The sequence below is a fragment of the Diachasmimorpha longicaudata genome, chromosome 16 (genome assembly GCF_034640455.1).
Source record: "Diachasmimorpha longicaudata isolate KC_UGA_2023 chromosome 16, iyDiaLong2, whole genome shotgun sequence".
NCBI classification, from domain to species: Eukaryota; Metazoa; Arthropoda; class Insecta; order Hymenoptera; family Braconidae; genus Diachasmimorpha; species Diachasmimorpha longicaudata.
The window spans coordinates 3,175,052-3,195,544 of NC_087240.1; the positions used below are offsets into that span (position 1 = coordinate 3,175,052).

The 20,493-nt window shown below is 36.1% G+C and overlaps 4 protein-coding genes and 1 long non-coding RNA gene across 8 annotated transcripts in view; 2 read left to right on the forward strand and 3 right to left on the reverse strand.

Moving 5' to 3' along the window:
* Positions 1-20,493, reverse strand: part of LOC135170284 (tubulin polyglutamylase TTLL5) — an 85,001-nt gene that overhangs the window by 28,794 nt on the left and 35,714 nt on the right. The window lies entirely within an intron of this gene.
* Ps (pasilla) lies at positions 187-11,904 on the forward strand. Of its 2 annotated transcripts, XM_064135991.1 has the most exons (6): positions 672-1,867; positions 3,020-3,166; positions 3,493-3,650; positions 3,742-4,093; positions 4,256-4,710; positions 7,379-11,904. In XM_064135991.1, exons 1-6 carry the CDS (start codon positions 1,750-1,752, stop codon positions 7,385-7,387), a joined length of 1,239 nt encoding a protein of 412 aa, XP_063992061.1. In that variant the 5' UTR covers positions 672-1,749; the 3' UTR covers positions 7,388-11,904. The 2 variants fall into 2 exon arrangements, with proteins under 2 accessions (XP_063992060.1, XP_063992061.1); XM_064135990.1 differs by having other exon boundaries at positions 187-1,867; positions 4,256-11,904.
* Positions 10,818-16,039, reverse strand: LOC135170308 (probable maleylacetoacetate isomerase 2). The gene is made up of 3 exons (XM_064136013.1): positions 15,881-16,039; positions 15,467-15,518; positions 10,818-15,129 (listed from the first exon to the last, which is right to left on the reverse strand). Exons 1-3 carry the CDS (start codon positions 15,896-15,898, stop codon positions 14,546-14,548), a joined length of 654 nt encoding a protein of 217 aa, XP_063992083.1. The 5' UTR covers positions 15,899-16,039; the 3' UTR covers positions 10,818-14,545.
* Positions 16,397-17,765, forward strand: LOC135170311 (uncharacterized). 3 transcript variants are annotated; one of them, XR_010300351.1, is made up of 4 exons: positions 16,397-16,651; positions 16,718-17,200; positions 17,272-17,354; positions 17,572-17,765. It is a non-coding gene; the product is annotated as an uncharacterized LOC135170311 (long non-coding RNA). The 3 variants fall into 3 exon arrangements; XR_010300352.1 differs by having other exon boundaries at positions 16,415-16,823; positions 16,990-17,200; XR_010300350.1 differs by having other exon boundaries at positions 16,433-17,200.
* LOC135170300 (protein salvador homolog 1) lies at positions 17,730-19,911 on the reverse strand. The gene is made up of 6 exons (XM_064136004.1): positions 19,599-19,911; positions 19,442-19,518; positions 19,237-19,364; positions 18,572-19,024; positions 17,933-18,238; positions 17,730-17,868 (listed from the first exon to the last, which is right to left on the reverse strand). Exons 1-6 carry the CDS (start codon positions 19,687-19,689, stop codon positions 17,769-17,771), a joined length of 1,155 nt encoding a protein of 384 aa, XP_063992074.1. The 5' UTR covers positions 19,690-19,911; the 3' UTR covers positions 17,730-17,768.

Genomic DNA, 20,493 nt, shown 5'->3' on the forward strand with positions numbered 1-20,493 from the left:
TTTGTTAAAATAGCTGAACTGATGAAAATTATGGAGATTAATTAACAAAATCCAATTATACTATTCGATTAAACAATTATTAGAGATGAGGAACTAAAAAAGAATGAGGACGTCTTGGGAGAATTGTTAATTCAGAGCCAAAGAACTTTCATATCGATTTCTAAATTGAGCAGATGAGAATTCTCCAATGGGAATATGTTATTGTGTCATTATATTTTTTAAAATTATTCTCTAGTGAATGTTGAATAGTTTATGCAACCGAACAATCAAAATCTGTTACTGAAAAACGTATTTGCAGAATCCAGTGTTGCGGAAAAATCCGGTAGCAACGGAATTTAATATCTTCACGAGGAAACGCACCTCCATCGTCTCCAAAAAGGCAATAAAAACGTGAAATAAAATAGAAAAAATAGAATTCCATCGATAAACATGAAAATACGACAGCAAAAAATTTTAAACAAATTCAAGGAATGCTTTGAAATGAAAGAAAAATCGCAAAATAAGATACGGTTTCCTGGTAAAATAGAGAATAAAAAACGTCAAAAATCGATTGCTACAGTGGATAGACAATTCGTCGTTGTGGAAAAATCGCCTGGCAACGAATTGCACATCCCCACCTTCAGCTTTACTCAAAAAAAAAAAAAATTTCACCACCAAAAAAACATATTTACCCCCCAAAAAAAAATTATATTCACTCCAAAAATCCCCTCGTCCTCCCCCCATAACGCCAACGAACCCCATCTCCTCTAGAACCCCCAAAAACAAAAAATCATTCCCCGATGCACCGAGCCCCATCTGCACTACCTAGTTACGTCCCTGCTCCCACGTACTCCGTAATCACTCCCTCTCCCCCGAAGTGTCATCGGCGAAGGGGCGAGGGCGGAGGGACCACAGAGTAGAAGGGGAGATGATCAAAGCAATACGATTGGACACACCATCAACCCATAAATCCCCCTCACCAAAACCCTCCGAGAATTTTCATCGTTTTCATATCAAAAACCACTGACACTAGTTGTACACCAAGACCAGGCTAGTCACTAGTCGTCTCTAGTGTTCTCCCCTCTCCAAAGGAAAATTCTCCTTTCCCCTTTGACCCCAAAAGGAATTGAGCAACGGAGGAGGGAAAAAAAAAAAATCGTTGCTCTGATATCTGGGGAAAAAAAAAAATTCCTCCGAAAGAAGAACAACGAGTGGCAAAAAGAAAATTCTAAAAAAATCTTTCACACTTCCACTTCCTAAAAGTCACCACCCCCACCCCCTCAAAAGCTCACTCCCCCCCCCCTTCGCCCCCGCCCCACCACCCCACTCCATTGGCATTGTTGTCATCTTGTTCCCGCGCGCGCCAGAGACCGTAACGCACCCTCGGGAGTGTTTGATAACCCGGACTTGGTCTCTGGGACACCCGTGTCGAGGCCCAGACCCAGATTGCCCCAGCAGTTTGCCCCCGGCCCCAGTTGGTGTCACCGTGTTCTCCTCGTTCGTTTTTTTTGTTACGTTTTTCCGTCAATATCCCCGTTAAAATCGACGATAATAATCATTAACGTTAACAATTGGGAAAAGTAACAAAGTGAGATTCAATAGGAAGGATTAATTTTAAAAAGTCACTAGTGTTGAGTTACCACATTTCATTATATCATTTATCATCGTGAATTACTGAGGACATAAAAGAGGAAAGAAAAACACATCTCAGTTGATTACTGAACGTACTTTGGGGATTAGTTGGTGGTGGTGTGGAATACGAATCTCAAGATGGCCGCTGACTCGGGAATGGAGACGTGTCCGTCACCAGAAATTGCGGACTCGAGGAAACGGCCCTTGGATTGTGACGTGGAGAACGGGGCGACGAAAAGGTCTCATTACGGTTCAGGTAATTCAGTTGATTAACGAGTAATTATTTATTTTTCGGTGATTTTTTACCCTGTGGAGTGAATTTTCCTTGGTCACATTAATGGATATATATAGGTATATATATATATATTTATGGATGAATGGATACATATATATCCGCTCGGTTTTTGTGTCGATCGTTCGCAGTAAATTGTGAATTAAAAAGTCGTAATCCTTCGACGGAAATTTTATTTCTTATCGTCATTCCTTTTTTTTTTATTCGAATTTTTTTTTTCTTTTATTTTTGGTTAGGGGAATTATCTTATCTCGGTCACTGCCACGTCTCCAAAATTTTCAACGATTTTTTTTCTCCCCTGATGCCAACCCGAGGGTGGAGAGAGTTATTGGAACAGTATTTTGGAGCATCAATGGGCGAATTTGACTTTGACGTTAGGGATTTGTGTGGGCGGGGGTAATGGCAGCTGTGTGACTTCGCAATTCTGTGTCACTGGGTGATTTGTCTTCTGGGAAGACGTAATTAGGATTTTCGATCAGTGTTTGAAGGGGGGGATTTCAAGGGATCCTTCAAGTACTTTTGAGGACTTTTCTGGTGCTCGGGGGGATGTGGAACAGTGGTGAGTGAATTTTTCGGGTTTTGGGGGGAGTGCTAGGTCGCAGGTCAAGGTCGGGAGGGAGGTACGGGCTCGAACGACGTCTGTCAAACAGCTGTTTGCAGGGAGAACGATCTTTAGCCCCGGATATTCGATTTTTTGGGGTTCCGAGGGGGTTCCCCGAGGATTCCAGAGGGTCTGGGGGCTTTATGAGGGGTGGGGTACACTTACGAGTGAAAAAAAACACAGTTGCCGTGGATCCTCTTCTGCAGAAGGTGCAACTGGATTTTTTTTTTCTTTTTTTTGTTTCTGGATTGCGCAATGCGACAGGTTCCAAGTTCCACGTGCGACTGGGGGGTTTTTGCGAGGGGTTTTTTTTTTCAGGAATAATGTGGTATTGAAGATGGGACGGAGATAATGACATTTTATAATGGTTATTCATGTGAGAATCGGTTAAGCAACAGCAAAATTAAAATAAACCTGTTATGTTCAAGTTTGAAAAAACTCCTTCGACATGAAAAAAGATTTTTGATAATTCACTTACCCAATTAAATTAATTGTTGATTTGAAATTGTCCACAGGAGGAGATGGAATGTTTCACCTCAAAGTGCTTGTCCCAGGGGTGGCTGCTGGTGCCATCATTGGGAAGGGGGGAGAGACCATTGCACAACTGCAAAAAGACACTGAGGCCAGGGTCAAAATGTCAAAGGCTCGTGATTTTTATCCAGGTAATGTCAGATTTTGTTATCATAAATTCCATCGGGCTAATTGTCTCCCACCTGTCATTATCAAATTTTATTGATAATGTGACTGCAGCTATTGCATAAAATTGATTATTTATCAATTTTTTATGACGCGAAACGACGTTTTGTCCTATTTAAAATTCTTAAATAGTTGAAAAAATTTCATTGTTTATTCGTCAACAGAAAATATTGAAAAAAATGTACGTCATTTTAATAAAAAAAATGTCGATTGGAATTACCGGAGACAATCCTAGGAAATCTCAAATGCCCTTCGTTAATCATTGAATCAACGATTACCATGGATTTTGCAGGCACTTCCGAACGAGTCTGTTTAATAACCGGAAGTGTCGAAGCCATAATGCAGGTTATGGACTTCATAATGGAGAAAATCCGTGAGAAGCCAGATTTAACAGTGAAAACAACAGTGGACTTTGACTCGGGCAAGGCAACAGCCGAGAGAGACAAGCAGGTGATGAAAAAAAATCACACGAACATTAATAAATTAAATCTTTAGTCTCAAATGATCGATTATAATTGACAATCAAAATTTTGTTATTTAGGTCAAGATTCTGGTGCCCAACAGCACTGCTGGCATGATAATAGGCAAAGCTGGTAATTATATAAAGCAGATTAAAGAGGAGTCCGGTTCGTATGTACAAATAAGCCAAAAGGCAAAGGATCTGTCACTCCAGGAGCGTTGTATCACTGTCATTGGAGAAAAAGAGAACAATCGTAATGCACTTCTCATGATACTGGCCAAGATTGCCGACGATCCACAGAGTGGTACATGTCTCAATGTCAGTTATGCTGATGTCAGTGGTCCAGTAGCCAATTACAATCCAACGGGAAGCCCCTATGCACAAGCACCAGCTACAACACCAACGTATACGTCACCAGCTGGTCTCAATACCGGTAATTATTATTTTAATTGACCAAATAATCACCGAGAGAAATCGAATAATTAAGTTAATCGAGACACAGACGACTGAAGACGTGCCATTTTTTTTTTTTGACTTTCACGTTCATTCTGATGAATTCGCTGTGAATTAATTTGAAAAAATCATTATTTTTTAGTGTCTCTCCTGAACGGTGCCGGCCTCAGTCTAAACCTGAACCTGGGTGCAGCAATAACGACGGGCACAGCACCAGTGACAACCCAACTGTTAGAACATCTTAAACTCCACCTACGCACCACTGGTTTCTCGGAGGCAGCAGCCACCGAAATATTAACAGCAGCTGCTACCCTCGCCAAGTACAACATCCTGGGAATGGGAATAGGTGTGCCCTCGAGTGTGTCATACCTCGGCAATCCCATCGACAGTACAACATCAGCAAATGGTTCCAACAACAATGGAGGTGTTTTCGGTCCAATTGGTACAGTACCGACAATGGGATCATCATCACCAACACCTCGCAATACACTCGACAGATACGAGCCCTTCGATGCATTCAGGCAAAATTCAACAGCTGTATCAGCTATTCATCTCAACAATAATTCATTTGGACTTGGAACAAATCAATTGTCACTCGTAAGTAAGAGCCCTAATACAATCGAGATCAACAACAAGGAAACAAAGAAAGTAGATATAGAAATTGCTGAGGTTATTGTTGGTGCTATACTTGGACCTGGTGGTCGTTCACTCATTGAGATTCAGCACTTAAGTGGTGCTAATATACAAATATCTAAAAAGGGAATGTTTGCACCTGGCACGAGAAATCGTATTGTCACTATTACTGGATTTCCAAATGCCATTGGTACAGCCCAATATCTCATTGAACAGCGAATCAGCGAGGAGGAGAACAAGCGTGCGCGTCACAATGCCATTGCTGGCATGATACATTGATTCCAATATTTATCGTAAATATATCGTGAGTTTATTTGAGATATTAACCGAAGGATTTTATCCACATATTCCACTGGATTAATGACGTATTTGACGTATTGATATATTGAATGAAAAAATCCTAAACTTGATATTTTACATTGCAAATCCACAGAGGATTAATTTGACAAATTTTTTTTGTATTATCTCTCATGTAAAGATAAGTCAAAAATCGAAGAGAAAATATAGAAAAAATTGATCCAAAAATTATTTACAATAGATTTTTTAGGGTTTCCTATTCAATAACTTGATACGTGAATGTTTAGTTTCTCGTTTTCCTTCACATACTCTCAGAGAATTTCTTTTTTTCATCAATTGAGTCACATCTAGGCGCTTGTTGCATTGCCCACATCACCCATTGAATCGCCACTTTAATATAATCCTTAAGATTCTTAATATATTATATTAAACATGCATATATACGTTGACGAGGATTACTATACGATTGTTCTGTGATACATCACATTGCGGGGCTTTATCACATGTTTAACAGACAAAATAACACAAGAGTCTATGTCGATGATGAATTTTGTGCTTGCGGAGACGGAGAATTGTTGGACAAATTTTATTTATAATTGTTAAGAGATTTATATTCTTCTGCCAGAGGTTTTCAATACCAAAGATACTTTGACCAGATTATTCCTTTCGTATGGTTTTTTTTTTTTAAGATTATTATCGAGAGGCTGGCTGGCCCTGCCCCATTCATGATTCTCATGCCTCATACATATTTTTCCCCCCTTTATTCTTCGGGTTCAATCACTCATGCTGTCCAGTCACTTCTTCGCTCGAAGCACAAATTTGAGAGAAATATTTTCACTCTTCAGATTCTTGTGTTTCAATTCCAGTTGATACAGGCACACTAGATTAAAATTATTGAATCGTTGGGAGGAAGAGTAATCGTCAGATTTAAGTCATTTAGGCGAGTGAGAGTTGCCCAGATTTTCAGGCGGATGAAATATTTTTTTATTCAGAAAAGAAAAAAAATTTAAAAGAAATAACAAGCTTAGGGAAAAGGGAGGGGAAAACGATGTGCGAAGAATTAGAATTATTCTCTAGGGGATATGTGATGTGGAGCCCGGAGTCCTGAGATTCACTTGTGGATCGAGTGGATGTTCATGGGTTTTACGAGAATATTCCGATATTCAAAGTGTTTCTGTAATTGAGGGATGTCCTATTTGTTGATTATAAATCATTTTTAATCACTCAATAACAGAAAAAAAAATTTTTCCAATGCTGAAGGGCAATGAGAATTTAATGAAAAATAGATACAGATATACTGTACAATTTATCGAAAAGTTCTAAAGGCGCTGGCTCACCGTATTTCCATCGGAAAAAAAAAGATGAAAAATTATTATGAATTTAAAACGAATATGAATAACAAATGAACTTGTATATTTATAAATATGAAATATTAAACGATATATGGAGGGAATGGAGAAAGAATTATATTAGAATGAGTTATGAGGTTTCATTAGATTATTGTTGACACGAGGGTAAGATTAGTGACATTATTGATACTTGCGTCCCGGATTTAGAGTATGACTCATGTTTTAATTGTATCGTTACCACTTTCGTTTTTTCTATTGTCAATCATCATTGAGAGATTTTTTTAGATTTTTTTCCAGCCAAGTGGGGAAATTGTTATTTCCCCCTCCGTTGTTAGATTTTTGTTAAAAATCAATTTTATGGATGTAATTATTCGAATTGTAGATAATCATAATTTTTTTATGAAACATTCACCTCGAGATCGAGAATCGAGTCATTTTTATCTGATTACTAAGTACGAAGGGCATCATCACAGTAGATTTAGGGTATGAATTTGAATAAAAAAAAATACACTTGGGCTACCTGAGGTTCATCAATCACTAGACAGATATTGGCATCATCCACTTACCAACTGCTGAGTCTTAAATGAATTAGCGATTACCATGAAGAATCATCCTGTTTTTCATTATTATTTTTTTTTTGCGTGAAATTTGATCAAGGGAATGCATTGACTCGTGGAGAACTAGGAGTGATACTTTAATCGTTTGCAGTCTTGATTTTTTTTTTTATTTTACTAAAAAATGAAATTTAACAACTCGTAGGTAGCCTTTGGTTTTAATGTTTTGAAGATATTTGTTGATTAAATATGACGTTTTTTTTTTATTTAATATTTTGAATTGATTAAAATTTTTCAGTCAAGTGCGGAATGTAGTTTGATCAAGGGAATAGAACTTTTTTAAGAGGGAAAAAAAAAAGTTTGTCTTGGATTCATTGAAAGAATATTTGTTTATAGTCGTGTGAAAAATGTAGACAAATTTGTTTTGCGCAGGAAAAATAGCTTCACGGCAAGGCAATGTACGACGAGCAAGGACGATTCGGAAATGGAGCTTTCTACTGCGTACCTGACAGTATTCACAGTTTGAACAATAATGGTTGAATAATTACACACACACACTGAACACGTTTAATCGTGGCTCGTGAGTTCGCCAACCGAGAATGCCGAGAAGCTGGTTTTCCTTCTTTAAACAGAGTCTCCTTGAACATAATTCAATAGGTAAGCGTCAAAGAGATGTGTTTACAGACATAAATTCCCACAAAATACCGCAACAAAGAGAGAAAAAATCCGAAAAAAAAATATCGTGTGAGAAATATATTCAACCATTGGAGTTTAAAATCGAAGAGAGTGATGAATAACAAAATGGCGAACGTGAAGTAGCTTCATTGACACCAATAAACGTCCTAAATGTCGTGCACAAGAGTGCCGAAGGGAAAAACCCCCGAGACTATACGATGGCTTTAAATGAGGAGTAAAAAAAAATCTTTAAAATTCATTTACTTGTCTGTGCATGTCTCTTTGGTGATTCTCCTTTGGATAAAAAAAAAAGCGACAAAGCCCTGAACATTTCTACCAATTGTAATCAAAATGAGCCTTTTTCAATGACTAACCTCGTTACAAACGTGAGAGAACGGTAGATAATACGTATAGATTAAAACACTTGAATGATGTAGCATTATTGGTGGATAATGCTACTTACGAGTTGTTGAATGTTTAAAAGATTAAAATATTAACATAACGACAGTTGTAGAGACGCCATTAATTGATCGATTGAACGCGACTATTTCCAGAGAATATATATGGAAAATAAAGAGCATATAATGATTATGTTAATACATGTAAACTAGCCAAAATATATTAAATATTAAACGTATACAAATTATATTAGGAAAATTCGCGTTCAATGACTATTCGTTCAAGTGTCGAAGGTTTATTAATATATTCATATTCATTAATATAAATTATAGAGAGAAGATATGTATGTTCATCTATAATATATAAAGATTCATACACTGTTTGTGTATGTATATATGTATACATAAAAAGTGGCATGAGATAGTTTATCGATTACACACGAGTAATTCACATCGATTTGTCTTTTTCAAAAATTTTCATTCATTTTTTTTTTGTTTACTCTATAAAACATAATTTTCTTTTCTTCTCTGTTCATTCGTCATTATTGAACACGTAGTGGCATAAATTTTCCTCTCGATTCGTTCATTAACTCATCATGATGAATGTGGATTAGAGGTGACAATTTAGGGAACATTAATTGTTAAATTCATAATTTTAGATGACGTAATTGATAATTAAATCACCAGAGACACGTTCGGGAGTGATTAGATAGGGACAGGTGTGTAGGAATTGGTCATTTGCCTCGAGTTCTCATGGAAAATGTACTAGTTTATGTATAAAAAATGTCGTGATAAGGAACGATCAATTTTCAACATCTGCAGTGAGGGGGAAAAAAAAGGGGCCAAAAACTTGTTAATTGACATTTCATTGGAATTCACCTTGTTTCTTTGATATCATCGGCTATTCGTTGTCATTGGGGGGTTTTTTAATGGGCCTTTTTTTTTTTCCTCATTGCAATTACCATTACGTGTGACTTGGTCACGTAACTTGGCTGTGTGTTGCTAGGCTACATCATGAATTCATTGAATCATTTTCAATCTAGTGTTGCCGATTGAATTTGAGGGGAAATATGATAATAGATTGCAATAGAAAAGAGAAAGATATATAGATATATATGTATATATATATATATACATGCATATAACAGATCATGAGAAGTATATATTCCACAATTGTCGAACGATTGTGGCCGAAATGCTTATTTAATTGACGTTGAAAAGGAATTATTGATGAAGAAAAAAAAAACAGAGAAATAATAGCTTATAATTAATAATAACATTTCATGCTCCATTTAAAATTACTGTGCCATAAAAATTGTGCACTCAAACACCATTTCCTCTCCCCTTCCCATTATCGCTGATGTACGTGACGTTATTGTTAAAGTTTATTCGACAGCATTGTTCAAATCATGAGTTATTTATTTCGAAAAAAATAGATAAATTACGTTCACCTGATTTTGATTAAATAATGGTGCTAAATTCATCACAATCGAATAAACAAAGTCCACTATATTTTAAAAATGATAAATTGAACCTCCATTACATCATTAACTACCCCACAATCACGACTAAATTAATGACATCATTGTCATATGAATCACAAGTGTCACAAAATGTATGAACTTACTTGCACGAATTGACAATAGCAACAATTATTTATCATTTAGAAAAAAGTCATTCAATTGATTCGGGGGAAAATAGATTTTCATTTCTACATAAATTGCATTGATTATGCCTAAAATTGACATCACTCTAATTGATAGGATTCAACATCACTCGCGTTAATTAACAATTATAAATTAATAACGTCCAAAGGGAAGTGTAGTCAGGACCTCATAAAATCAAGAATGCAAAGTGTAAAAGTATGGCGAGAAAGGTTGTACAGAAATTGTACGAATGTTAAATCCTTTTGGAAATTCAATTTAGATAGAGTATTTAGGTTGTTATTTTGGGGATAAGGATTTATCGAGGGCTTTGGGATGGATATGTGACGGGGAATTTTAAGAATAATGATTTTAAAAAATAACACAATATATAAATCCGGATGAAATCGTTGTTGTTGAGGTAGACAAGTAGCAGTAGCAGCTCGGGGATAAAACAGATATTAAATATTTAAAAAAAAAAAATGAAGGAATATTAAAAGTACCTTGTTGAGTATAAGTATATGCATAAATAGCGTTTTAGTGGAAAAACAGATCAATGGCTAAACACAAGATGAATTATTGAGTTGAAAACGTAACGTGTGAGCACGTTGAACCTCGCGCAGAGATAATACATATATTAAAATGTTCATTAAATAAGGAACGATACAGAAAAGATTTGATGAGAGAATAATGAAGACCCTGTGCTTTTCATATTTTTTTTTTCCTTATCCAATTTCGTTTTTTTGATCTTCAGAATACTCCCGAGGGTTTTTAAAATTATAAATAGAGAAAATAATATGATATATCGAAATTGAGCAGCTGGCTGCCATCCAACCAGGGAATCATTCGTCACGAATGCGAGTATTGTACCTTACATTCCTTTGGCTATAACCGTAATTTAAGGCAACAGGATGAAAAAACGATTTTAATGAGTGAGGAAAAAAATTTTAATAATGCACTACTGGCTTATGTGTGTCACGATTCTATCGATATCGTTCATCTCACATCACAACCCGGTATCACCAAAACTATGAAAAGAATATCACGTTATTTCAACGATATTAGTGCATATTTTTTTTTAGTTCAATGAAATTCCACAATTTTCATCCCTTGAAAAATCATCAGTCTTTTTTTCGGCTTAGGCCGAAGTTTAGGAAATCTATAGCTCTTGTGCCCCTCATCGATCTTCATTTTTTCTAGCATTAAATAGAGAAGTGTTAAGCACAAATAATAAACGCCGGTGTTACGAGAATCTCTCATGAAATGATTAATCAGCAAAATGAAATTCCGTCGAAAGGTTTCAATAGATATAAAGAAAAAGAAAAACGTTATGATAAATGTCCACATGTTTTTTCCCCTCTGCATTCGAATAACTTGAATCGTGTGTTAAAAAGACAAAAAAAATGTTATCGCTTGTAATACCCCAGACAAATGCTTCGCAAGAGGTGAAAATGATAATTAAAATCAAGTGGTTCGATATAATCATCATTGTAGAGATACGAAAAAGAAATTGAATTGCATTTTTATCAAAAAGTGCATCGTTGTAATTATTTTATTATTTTCTTCAATCATCCATGTCAGATCGTCACGTCGTGCATAGATAAAAGTTAAAAAATCAGTTGAATAAATACATTGAGGGTTTAAGACATCACAATCTTTTATTTATTCACGACTGAATATTTTTTTTCGATGGCTAATTGAAATAAGGAGAGTGTGGTTGATGTTAATTACTTTTATCATTTCACTGTCTCCTTATTTCAATTGCTGATCACAATTTGATAATTTCTGAAAAAGAAAACCAACAAAACGCACTCGCTTATTTCCCATTACTTCCCCATTTATTTTATCAAGACCATTGTAACATCTTACGTGCGCCCACATCTTCTCTTGGGGGTGATAATTGTTATAAAGAAGAGTTTAGATTGTAAAATTAGTTACTATTGAAAAAAAAAATTATAAAAAACGAGTAATGAAATCTAATATTATTCTTACATTCTAACACATTTATTTGCATCCAACACGAATTGTTATTACGTATCATCATTTATTTACTTTTTTTTCCTTTTCTCTCGTCTTCTTTTTTTTCTCATTCAATGTTAAATAATTATAAAATAAAAAGTATAATATATTAACTATTTTCATTCATGAAAAAGAAAGAAAGATTTAAAGAAAAACAAAAAGCATCGTTACCTGTATGACAAGTGATCATAAGAGCATAATAAACAATCGCTCATTAAATGCATTCTGTTGTTATTCATTTCACCAATTACCCAGTTACCCAGCCACCATCTTTATCTCCACGTTTTTTATTCCATTTATCAACGTTTTAGGTCCGACCGACATCACCAATCGTATTTTTTCATTTTTTTTTTATTCAATCGTCTTCTTCACCAACTTCAACTCTCTGTCAACGTTTCAGACATTTTTTTTACATTTTTTTTCTACTGATGAAGTGTTAGGTATAATGTTGTTAAATATTTCGTAGGGTTTTAAGTATTAAGGACTATTGATTTTTGTAATTGTCTGGGGAAATGCAACGAGAGGATGATGTTCTTTCAATCTAATATGATGTAGTAATTTTGATGAGTAAAGTTCGTCCTCTTGTTTCATTCTCTTGTAAAATTTTTAAATCGATTGTTATCGAATCAAAGTCAGGAAGTACTTCAGGGACATTTGTAATTTATTTTTCATTCCACTGATTCGTTTGTTATGTTCATCTTCCTGATATTTGATTGTACAAAAATAATATTGAAATGTACAAAATGTATTGTAACTGACGAATTAATGCGTAAGTTCCCAATTTAATGGCAATTAATCAAAGAAATATTGATAAAACCGAAGTTATCACTGTAAATGTAGGCTAAACAATTGTGAAGAGTTATAACGACATATCTTTAAAGTGTAAATATACAAATCTGCATTGTTCAAACATTTCGCCCACCCGAATTTCCAGTGATAGAATGAACAATTAGAACATTCCATTCATGAGTTTAGAGTATTTAAAAGAAAAAAAAAACACGATAATTATGAGACAAAAACGGAACTAGTCAATAGTTAAGTGAATGTATTTTTTTATGAAAACAAAAGAAAGATGAAAAAATAAAAATACATTATTGATTAAAAAATATATCGAGTCTGTGCTGACAGATTTGGAATAAAATCATGTCCACTCAGCTCTGAAATGAATAAGTACCAAGGCAATTAAGGTAAGTTCATTTGTTGAGAGGAATAAAAGATGTTTAACTTCTATGACACAGAATTTATTGTTTCCTCCTCTATAAGCATCAAGTTACACATTTTTTTTTTGTTTTCACTTACAAAATATTCATTTCCTTATTCAATATCGTGAATTCCTATTGCTCACTTATTTATATATTTTTACAGGCTCAAGATCATTAACTTTATCGTCATACACACTCTTGGGAATTAACTCCTACGTTTCACGGATTTAATGCTCCTAACATACTCTAGCCCGAGCACGTACAATGAAAATAATCCATCTGTTCATCATTTACGAATCCCTTGGTATCTAATTGTTAATCTATTCAATACCACCAAAAGGATAATTAATAGTAAATCATTGGAAAGGGAATGCTAGTCATGGATTGAATAATGAATTATTGTTTCTGTTCATTTTAGACACCGAATGCCTCTCGTGCATTTAGATTTGATCAGTTCTGCTGTTATTTTTGTTTTACTCTTTGTTATTTACAGTTATCAACGTAAGTATCTTTGTACGTTTCGATTATTCATCAGAGATATCGCTAGATATTCATAATTAATCGTGCTAATTCCCTCACTTAATGACAGAAAATAATTTTATCGGCGCAATTGATTTTTATTTGACATTTTAATTGTCTGACGACTGGCAGTTACGCTAAGATGATTGTAAATTTATGGTATTTCATTAAAAAAATGAAAAAAGAAATGAATATAAAATTCAACCAATGTTTCGATGCCTTCAAGACTGGAAATTAAGGAAGATCTTTGTACTTTCCCATACTCCAAGAGCTCTGAGGCATGGTTTGAGCAGCTTGCATCAAATTATTCTTGGTAATTAATCGAATAATGATGAAGTCATTTGAGTAAAAACAAATAAAATAATCTAAAAAATAATATTGCATAAAAAATTAAACTTTAGACTTCTGGCAACAGACCCTATGTCAAATAGGTAGCACACGGTAAATATTAAAAAAATATGTTCATTTGTTTACAAAAAAGTTACTCTGCTGGAGTGAAATAAAGGAGGTAAGACTGGTGAATGAAGAAATAAGAAAATAGGCCAACATTTCTATCACTTGAATGACAGCTTGAACAATTGAAATTATCACTCGAGATTTAACTTGGGTCATTACTTCAATTGCTTGAAGCTTGATCGCTGGTTGGAGTGAAAATTAGAAGGAAATATTCAATTTCTTTCGGTCAATTTGATTTTATTTGTGATACTATTAATTTTGTGGAAATTGTATTTTTTTTTATTTAAAAATATTGGCAATTGCTTCTTTATTGACTGTCCTTACACTGACATCGAGAAAAATTTCCTAATAATACAAAAGGTACGTTCAACTTACCATTAAGTTGTAATTTTTTATTTTTGGAAAAACTAAAAATTTGTGTGAATTGTCCACACCCATTGTTGAGAAAACGCTCATATTCCTCTATAATTAATTTTTATATTGATTGGAAAATAAATATTTTTTAAAAATTTATAAATTCCACAATTGCCGATTTTTTCCGAAATAGTGATTTAAAATAATTTCCCTCAAAAACCAAATATTCCCTCGGTACCTTCCACTCTCCCACGATCACTACCGACCACTCTCCTCCAATCACCAAAGTTATAAAAACCTTTAGAACAGGAAGAGAGTGGTCTGCCTTGCTTGCTACTTGGTAGCCTCAGGTGGACAATCGGGCTGATTATTGGGGTGTGCAGCTGTGAAAGCTGGATGATTCTCGAGATGACGATCGACCCTGAGAATTGTGGGAAAGGGTCGTAAGTCTACGTGAAACCTCCGCGCATTGAATATCTGGGGGACAAGGCAACAGTCTGCGATGGTGATGTCATCTCCAACGCAGTACTTTCCAGCGCTAGATGACAGTAACTTTTCCACAGCTGTGAAGCCTCTGGTGATCCAGTGCTGCGCCCATTCCTTCTTACGCTCTTCACCGACGTAGATGAGGACTACGAGGTTCTGCAGAGGTTGAATTCCACTTGATATCACTTCGCAAATCTCTCTCACTCGTGCACGTTTCACAGGATCAGCTGGAAGGAGTGGCCGATGGGGTCTTGTTTCCTCGAGGTACTGCATTATGTTCAGGGACTCGATCAACGTGTGATTGTCGATGTGCAGTGCTGGTACTTGCTCCATGGGATTTACCTCGCGATATTCGTTGCAGTGTTGTTCACCACCTGATTTTACTAGACTCACAGGCTTTATATCGTATGGTATTTCTTTCAGATTTAAAGCTGAAAAAAAGGTTTCGGGCTTTTATGAAGGTCCTGAGATTTACTCGAAATGGAATTTTCATTTCCGGAGAGAATTTTGAGACCTTATTTGGCTCTTTGCAATGAATTCATTTTTTAGTAGAATTTTCTCACAATATTTGACAATGGAAATATCCAGAAGTCAATGAAAAATAGAGCAATTGTTGGAAAATTCGTCTTTGGAGAGAATTTTGCGAGAGCTACTGATCTTCGAAATTCGGCAAATGAATGAATTTCAAATCCTCCCTTCTAGTAATCCCTTCCAAAAATGACAACCCCTCAACATTCCCAACGACAATGAGCTGGATGATTTATTTACCAATCCGCACCCTCCAGGAACAGGAACTCCTCCAGTAAGAGTACAAAACCGGCTGAAAATCCACAAATCCCTTAATTATCCAGACATATACTCCATAATCTCATGAAAAAATGAAAAATAAATTCCCCTTGTAATATAAAATCATCGGAAAATTCCACTCTTCGATTCAGCAAACCGTTCCCATTCAATTAATCTTTGTTTACTGTAAATTCCAGTCTCAAGGTCTCGATAATAATAATCAAAAACAAGTTCTTCTGTCCGAGAAATGAGAAAGAAAAACGTAAAAAATTCAAAACAAATGGCTCCCCCCCTTCCAGTGATGAAGAAAAAAAATTCGCGAAAAATATTGCAGCCGGGCAGGCGGCCATACAACCCCCGAAAAAACTCGAATCCAACCCCTCGAATAAAACTCACCTTGCCCATCACGGACATGTCGCACCGTGAACCTAAAATATTGGACGGAAGAACCACTCGAACACCAACAAAACCCACTATTTCTCACTGACAAAAATCCCGTAAATGTCTTATTTTTTCAACTTTTTTTTTGTTGGAACCCGGTCAACGCGCGAAATCACTCCTTCCACCTTTTATTCGATTGCCCAGACGTCCCCTACCCCCACCCCAATCGGGTTTTATGTTGCTGGGACCATTTCGGCCAATCCCCAACTACTTACAGCGTATTCAATGCCGTAACAATCGGCCCCTGATAATTACCCCCCAATTAATGAACGAACGAGATTTAGAAAATTTCTATTCGATCAATTAGCTTTGGAATGTCCTCCATGACCTCGGGAATCAATTCGCAATGGACTCATACGACTAATAAAAAATTACCGGAGAATTAAAATCACAAGGGATTATGAAAAAAAAACAGTGATTTTTGCCCAGTATTTTTACGTTCCTGAGCATCAGAATTCAATCAAAAATCCTCGTCTATTTTATCTGCTGCATTAAATTCCGAATATCTCCGGTCACAGCGGTACGAATTGGACAAATTACTGCTCTTTATCAATGCTGAAAAACCATCTTTGAAATGGAATCAAAATCTGCAAATTTCACTCAGCCGATGTTGAGATATCGACCGTTCAGTTCCCCCGGATTTGCTCTCCCCTGGGAGGCTGCGAAGAAATTATTTTTCAGTTAATTATCGATATCTTCCGACCCAATGAAACGAATTTGATGAACGTGAGCTCCTTTTGAAACGAAAAAAAAAATCTTTGGAATGACAAAAAATGGTCAAATTTCTCTCAGGTGATCATGAGCTACAGGGAATGTTCCTGGTACAGACGAGATTCTTACGAGACTTGGCAACAGTGAGGAGTCGTGGTAGAACTAAACAAGTTTCACCGATGATTTCGTAATTATCTCCTCTTTTTTTTGTGTTGATTAACGTATTAATTATCGACATATTAGTTTTAAAAACACTGGAAACCCCACTTTCCACTTGAAATGCCGTCCAGATATTCGTGAAAGGTTTACATGGTATTTAATAACCTGAGGAACACATGGGTTTGTTTGGTTAGGTAATTGATGGACAAAATTCAAAAATGAGAAGGTGGTTTAGACAATTTATCAGGGGAAGGACAGGCCCCATCCCCAGGGGATATGCCGCCGATATGAAGCATAAATTGAGTCTGGTGTATATTTTTACTGCGTTTAATGCTGTGGGGGTGTTCCTAGCAATACTTCTGACGGAGTATTACCCCATGACTGCGAAGGAGAAAAGACAACCAGGTGGATAGATTAAATAATGTGATGGATAGATTAAATAAGGGTCCTGATTCATTGCTATTTTTTGATTTCAGGGAGATACTATGCGAGAATCTGGCAGGGAGACGATGTCTCCGTTATCAAAGTTGATGGATTCAAAATTGTTAACAGTTATGAAGTAATTCCTTTTTTATTGTTACGCTCTATTTGATTTTATTTCCTGGAGATTATCTGGATAACGATGGAATTTGGGAGAAAATACACCAGTAATTATTTCGTAGTGCAATGAATTTCCTACAGAAATATATCTAGCTATTTTTTCATACATTAATCGTTCTTGAGATAATAGGAAATTAATGATCAATAATTAATTAACCAAATGGTTTTGTCTCCAGATCAAAGGAACCCCCAAATTACAGCCTAGTCCTACCGACATGTTGGACGACGATGCCGAGACTATTACTGAAACCAGTAATGAAGAATTACTCTCAAATTGATAAAATTTATTTATTTATAATACTTTAGAGCGTCTCAACGGTTGTAAACACACTTTACAAAAATATATCATTTTCGTTGCTGACAAAATGAATTTTTACGGTAAAGATCGCCGAAGGGCAACAGCACCAGCTGACGATCCACTCTCCGTGTTCAATTCCTTCAGTCTCTGTTCCATTTCGCAAAGGAGTGCAGACCTAAACCATCGATAATAATTAACAATTGTCCTCGTTGATGGGTCCATTGATGAGGGAGAATTACCTGTACTCCTCGTATCGCATGACAACTTCCTCGAGCTCCTGTTTGTAGAGCCTCGTGAGCATTGCGTTAAAGCAGTCCAACTCTGGCAGACGAAATAGCTCCCAACGGAGCTTTCGGTCGAGGGCCACAGATGCTCTACTGTAGACGTAGAGCCAGTGTGGTATTTCCTCGTTTAGGTATGGATTCGCTGGGACTAAGACACTGTGCGAATGAAAGTGAGTGTGTCGAGGGGGTGATACCACACGAACTGCCTGCATCTCCAGGGGGTAGCAGGGATGTTCGTACTGAGCTTGTCTTGTTATGTGACTGGAAGATGGCGACGTAATTGTTGATGTCAAATAATTTGCTATTTGGAGTGCAGCTAATTGTTATATAGATGAGTATTCAGTGCAGAATTTTATTTTGTTGCAACAGAGATAAATTATTTTCATAAATGAAATTTTTGTTGTGATCCACAGAGTTAAAAACTCATGTAAAAATCTCAAGAATTCAAAGACTGAACGTGATTGGTAGGTAATTAAATTTTCATCTGGATTTCTAAAGACTACCAATAATTAATGGGAATTAAATTTTCAAAAAAAAAAGAGGACATCAAATTTTCTCAGAAAAATTGACTGAATTGATGAATTTTTCGCATACTTCACATAATAAACTCCATATTCCGGGGATTCAATTCTCTCCCACCCAGTTGGAAGGCCCTCTTTCTCCAGAGGATGTGACCAATGAGTCGTCTTAGTGTTGTGATCGATGTAGTACTTCCTTCCTCTCAATGTAAAATCCACAGACCATCCTGGAGGGAGTGGTAGCTCTGTTGGTTGTTCACTGCGTGAGCTGGATCTCTCAGATTGCGATCTACTGTACTGGGGGTGCCTGAAGGATACCTGATTGAAGTCCTCGTAGCCGTTGTCGGTTTCGAAAGGCACGTAGGGCATCTGGGGTGTCTGTACACGATCTAGATGGTATTCGGAACCGGCGTATTGATTCACATAGGTGTGGGACACCGCTGGGGACAGCCCTGGGTGGTACAGAGGGGTCACTGTGCGGGAGGATAAGGCTTCCGATACGCCTGGAGCCATTGATAAACTTGCGAATCTAGGAGTTAGCAATTTTTCCTTCAGAATATTTTTTTATGAGGCATTCAGGAAGAAATTAATAGAGAGCTTCGAAATTGTAGAAGAAATGGGGATATCAACCTCTCGATTGTTATCAAGGTTCTTGAATCAATTAATAAATAAATTGATTAGAGATTTTTCAATTGACAAAAAAATCAGTGGACGAAGGACTGGAAAAACCGAAATTATCACCTCTGAGCTAGATCAGGAACTGAACTATTTGGAGTATATTTGCCTTCGTGACTTCCTAATCCAACTGCACTCATTGTAGTCTTGGTATTGCCAAATTTTTGTACCATACTTGGCTGCTGTGGTGAAGGCTGAGTATGGAAAAAAAATTAAGTGAAGAAAATCAGCATTTTGATGTTCAACTTTTTGGAAAATTTTTTTTTTTCACCATTTGTGGTGGCATTGTCGCCTGATTATTTCTCCTCCTCTTGTGCCTATTGGGTTCAGTCGTCCAGACATTAATAACTGAAAAACATATGCGACATTTCCGAGAATAAACCATGAGACCCTCGATAAATTTTCTTAACGAGATGCTTATCACTCACTTGGTATTTCCGGTGGTGTTTCTTTCTTCACGTACTTTCCAACAACACCTTCTTTTATCGTCCTCAAGTCTTTATTCTTGCGTGAGAGCATTTTCTTTATTATCTTGTTTCCTTCCGAGAAACGTCAAATCAACGATAGGTGAATTAAACAAATAAAAAAACAGCAGTCACCAGTTTTAAAAAAATCTCAACAAATGTCTGCAGGTTCTCTTTGCTACATATTCTCAAAAAAACCAGCAAAATATCGGTATTTGTCGATAATTAATTATTCTCACTGCTTCGATAATATTTTTCTCACTCAATGTTTACGGAATTATGCACTTTCGGAAGATTAATTTTAACTTTGTGATCCATCTGTTGTCACGACAAATAACTAACACTCTCCGAAGGTAAAACAGGGCTTGACCTCAACACTTGTTCGAACACTCACTTTTTTCACACTTTATCCTTGACATTGACGAAATGTAATGTCATAATTCTCGTTGGCACTATCACATTAATTAAAAATTTCGTACTAAAGGCTATCGATTCCCAGTACTCGATATAAACGTCAGGTGAGACACGTAGTATCTGTTTTACCGACGACTGCATATCAAGATGCAGTCACAAAGGCGACAAGGCCCTCAAGCACGCAGGACAAGGCCCTCAAGCTTACCCACATAGTTTTGTAAAATGGAAGACATGTTGTCCCGCTAAAAGGATATGTTTTCAAAACAATTTTCGAAATGTTTAAAAACTGGTTAAATTAATTTCAGACATGCAAAAACACCTCTAAATTTCCCCAAATATAATCTCCAGTTGCGGGAATGTTTTCGATAAAGCGATAAAAATCTGAAAATTCATAGAAGAAAAATTCTAGGGAATTTCATCCCCTCAACGTTCTGAAAGCTTCTCT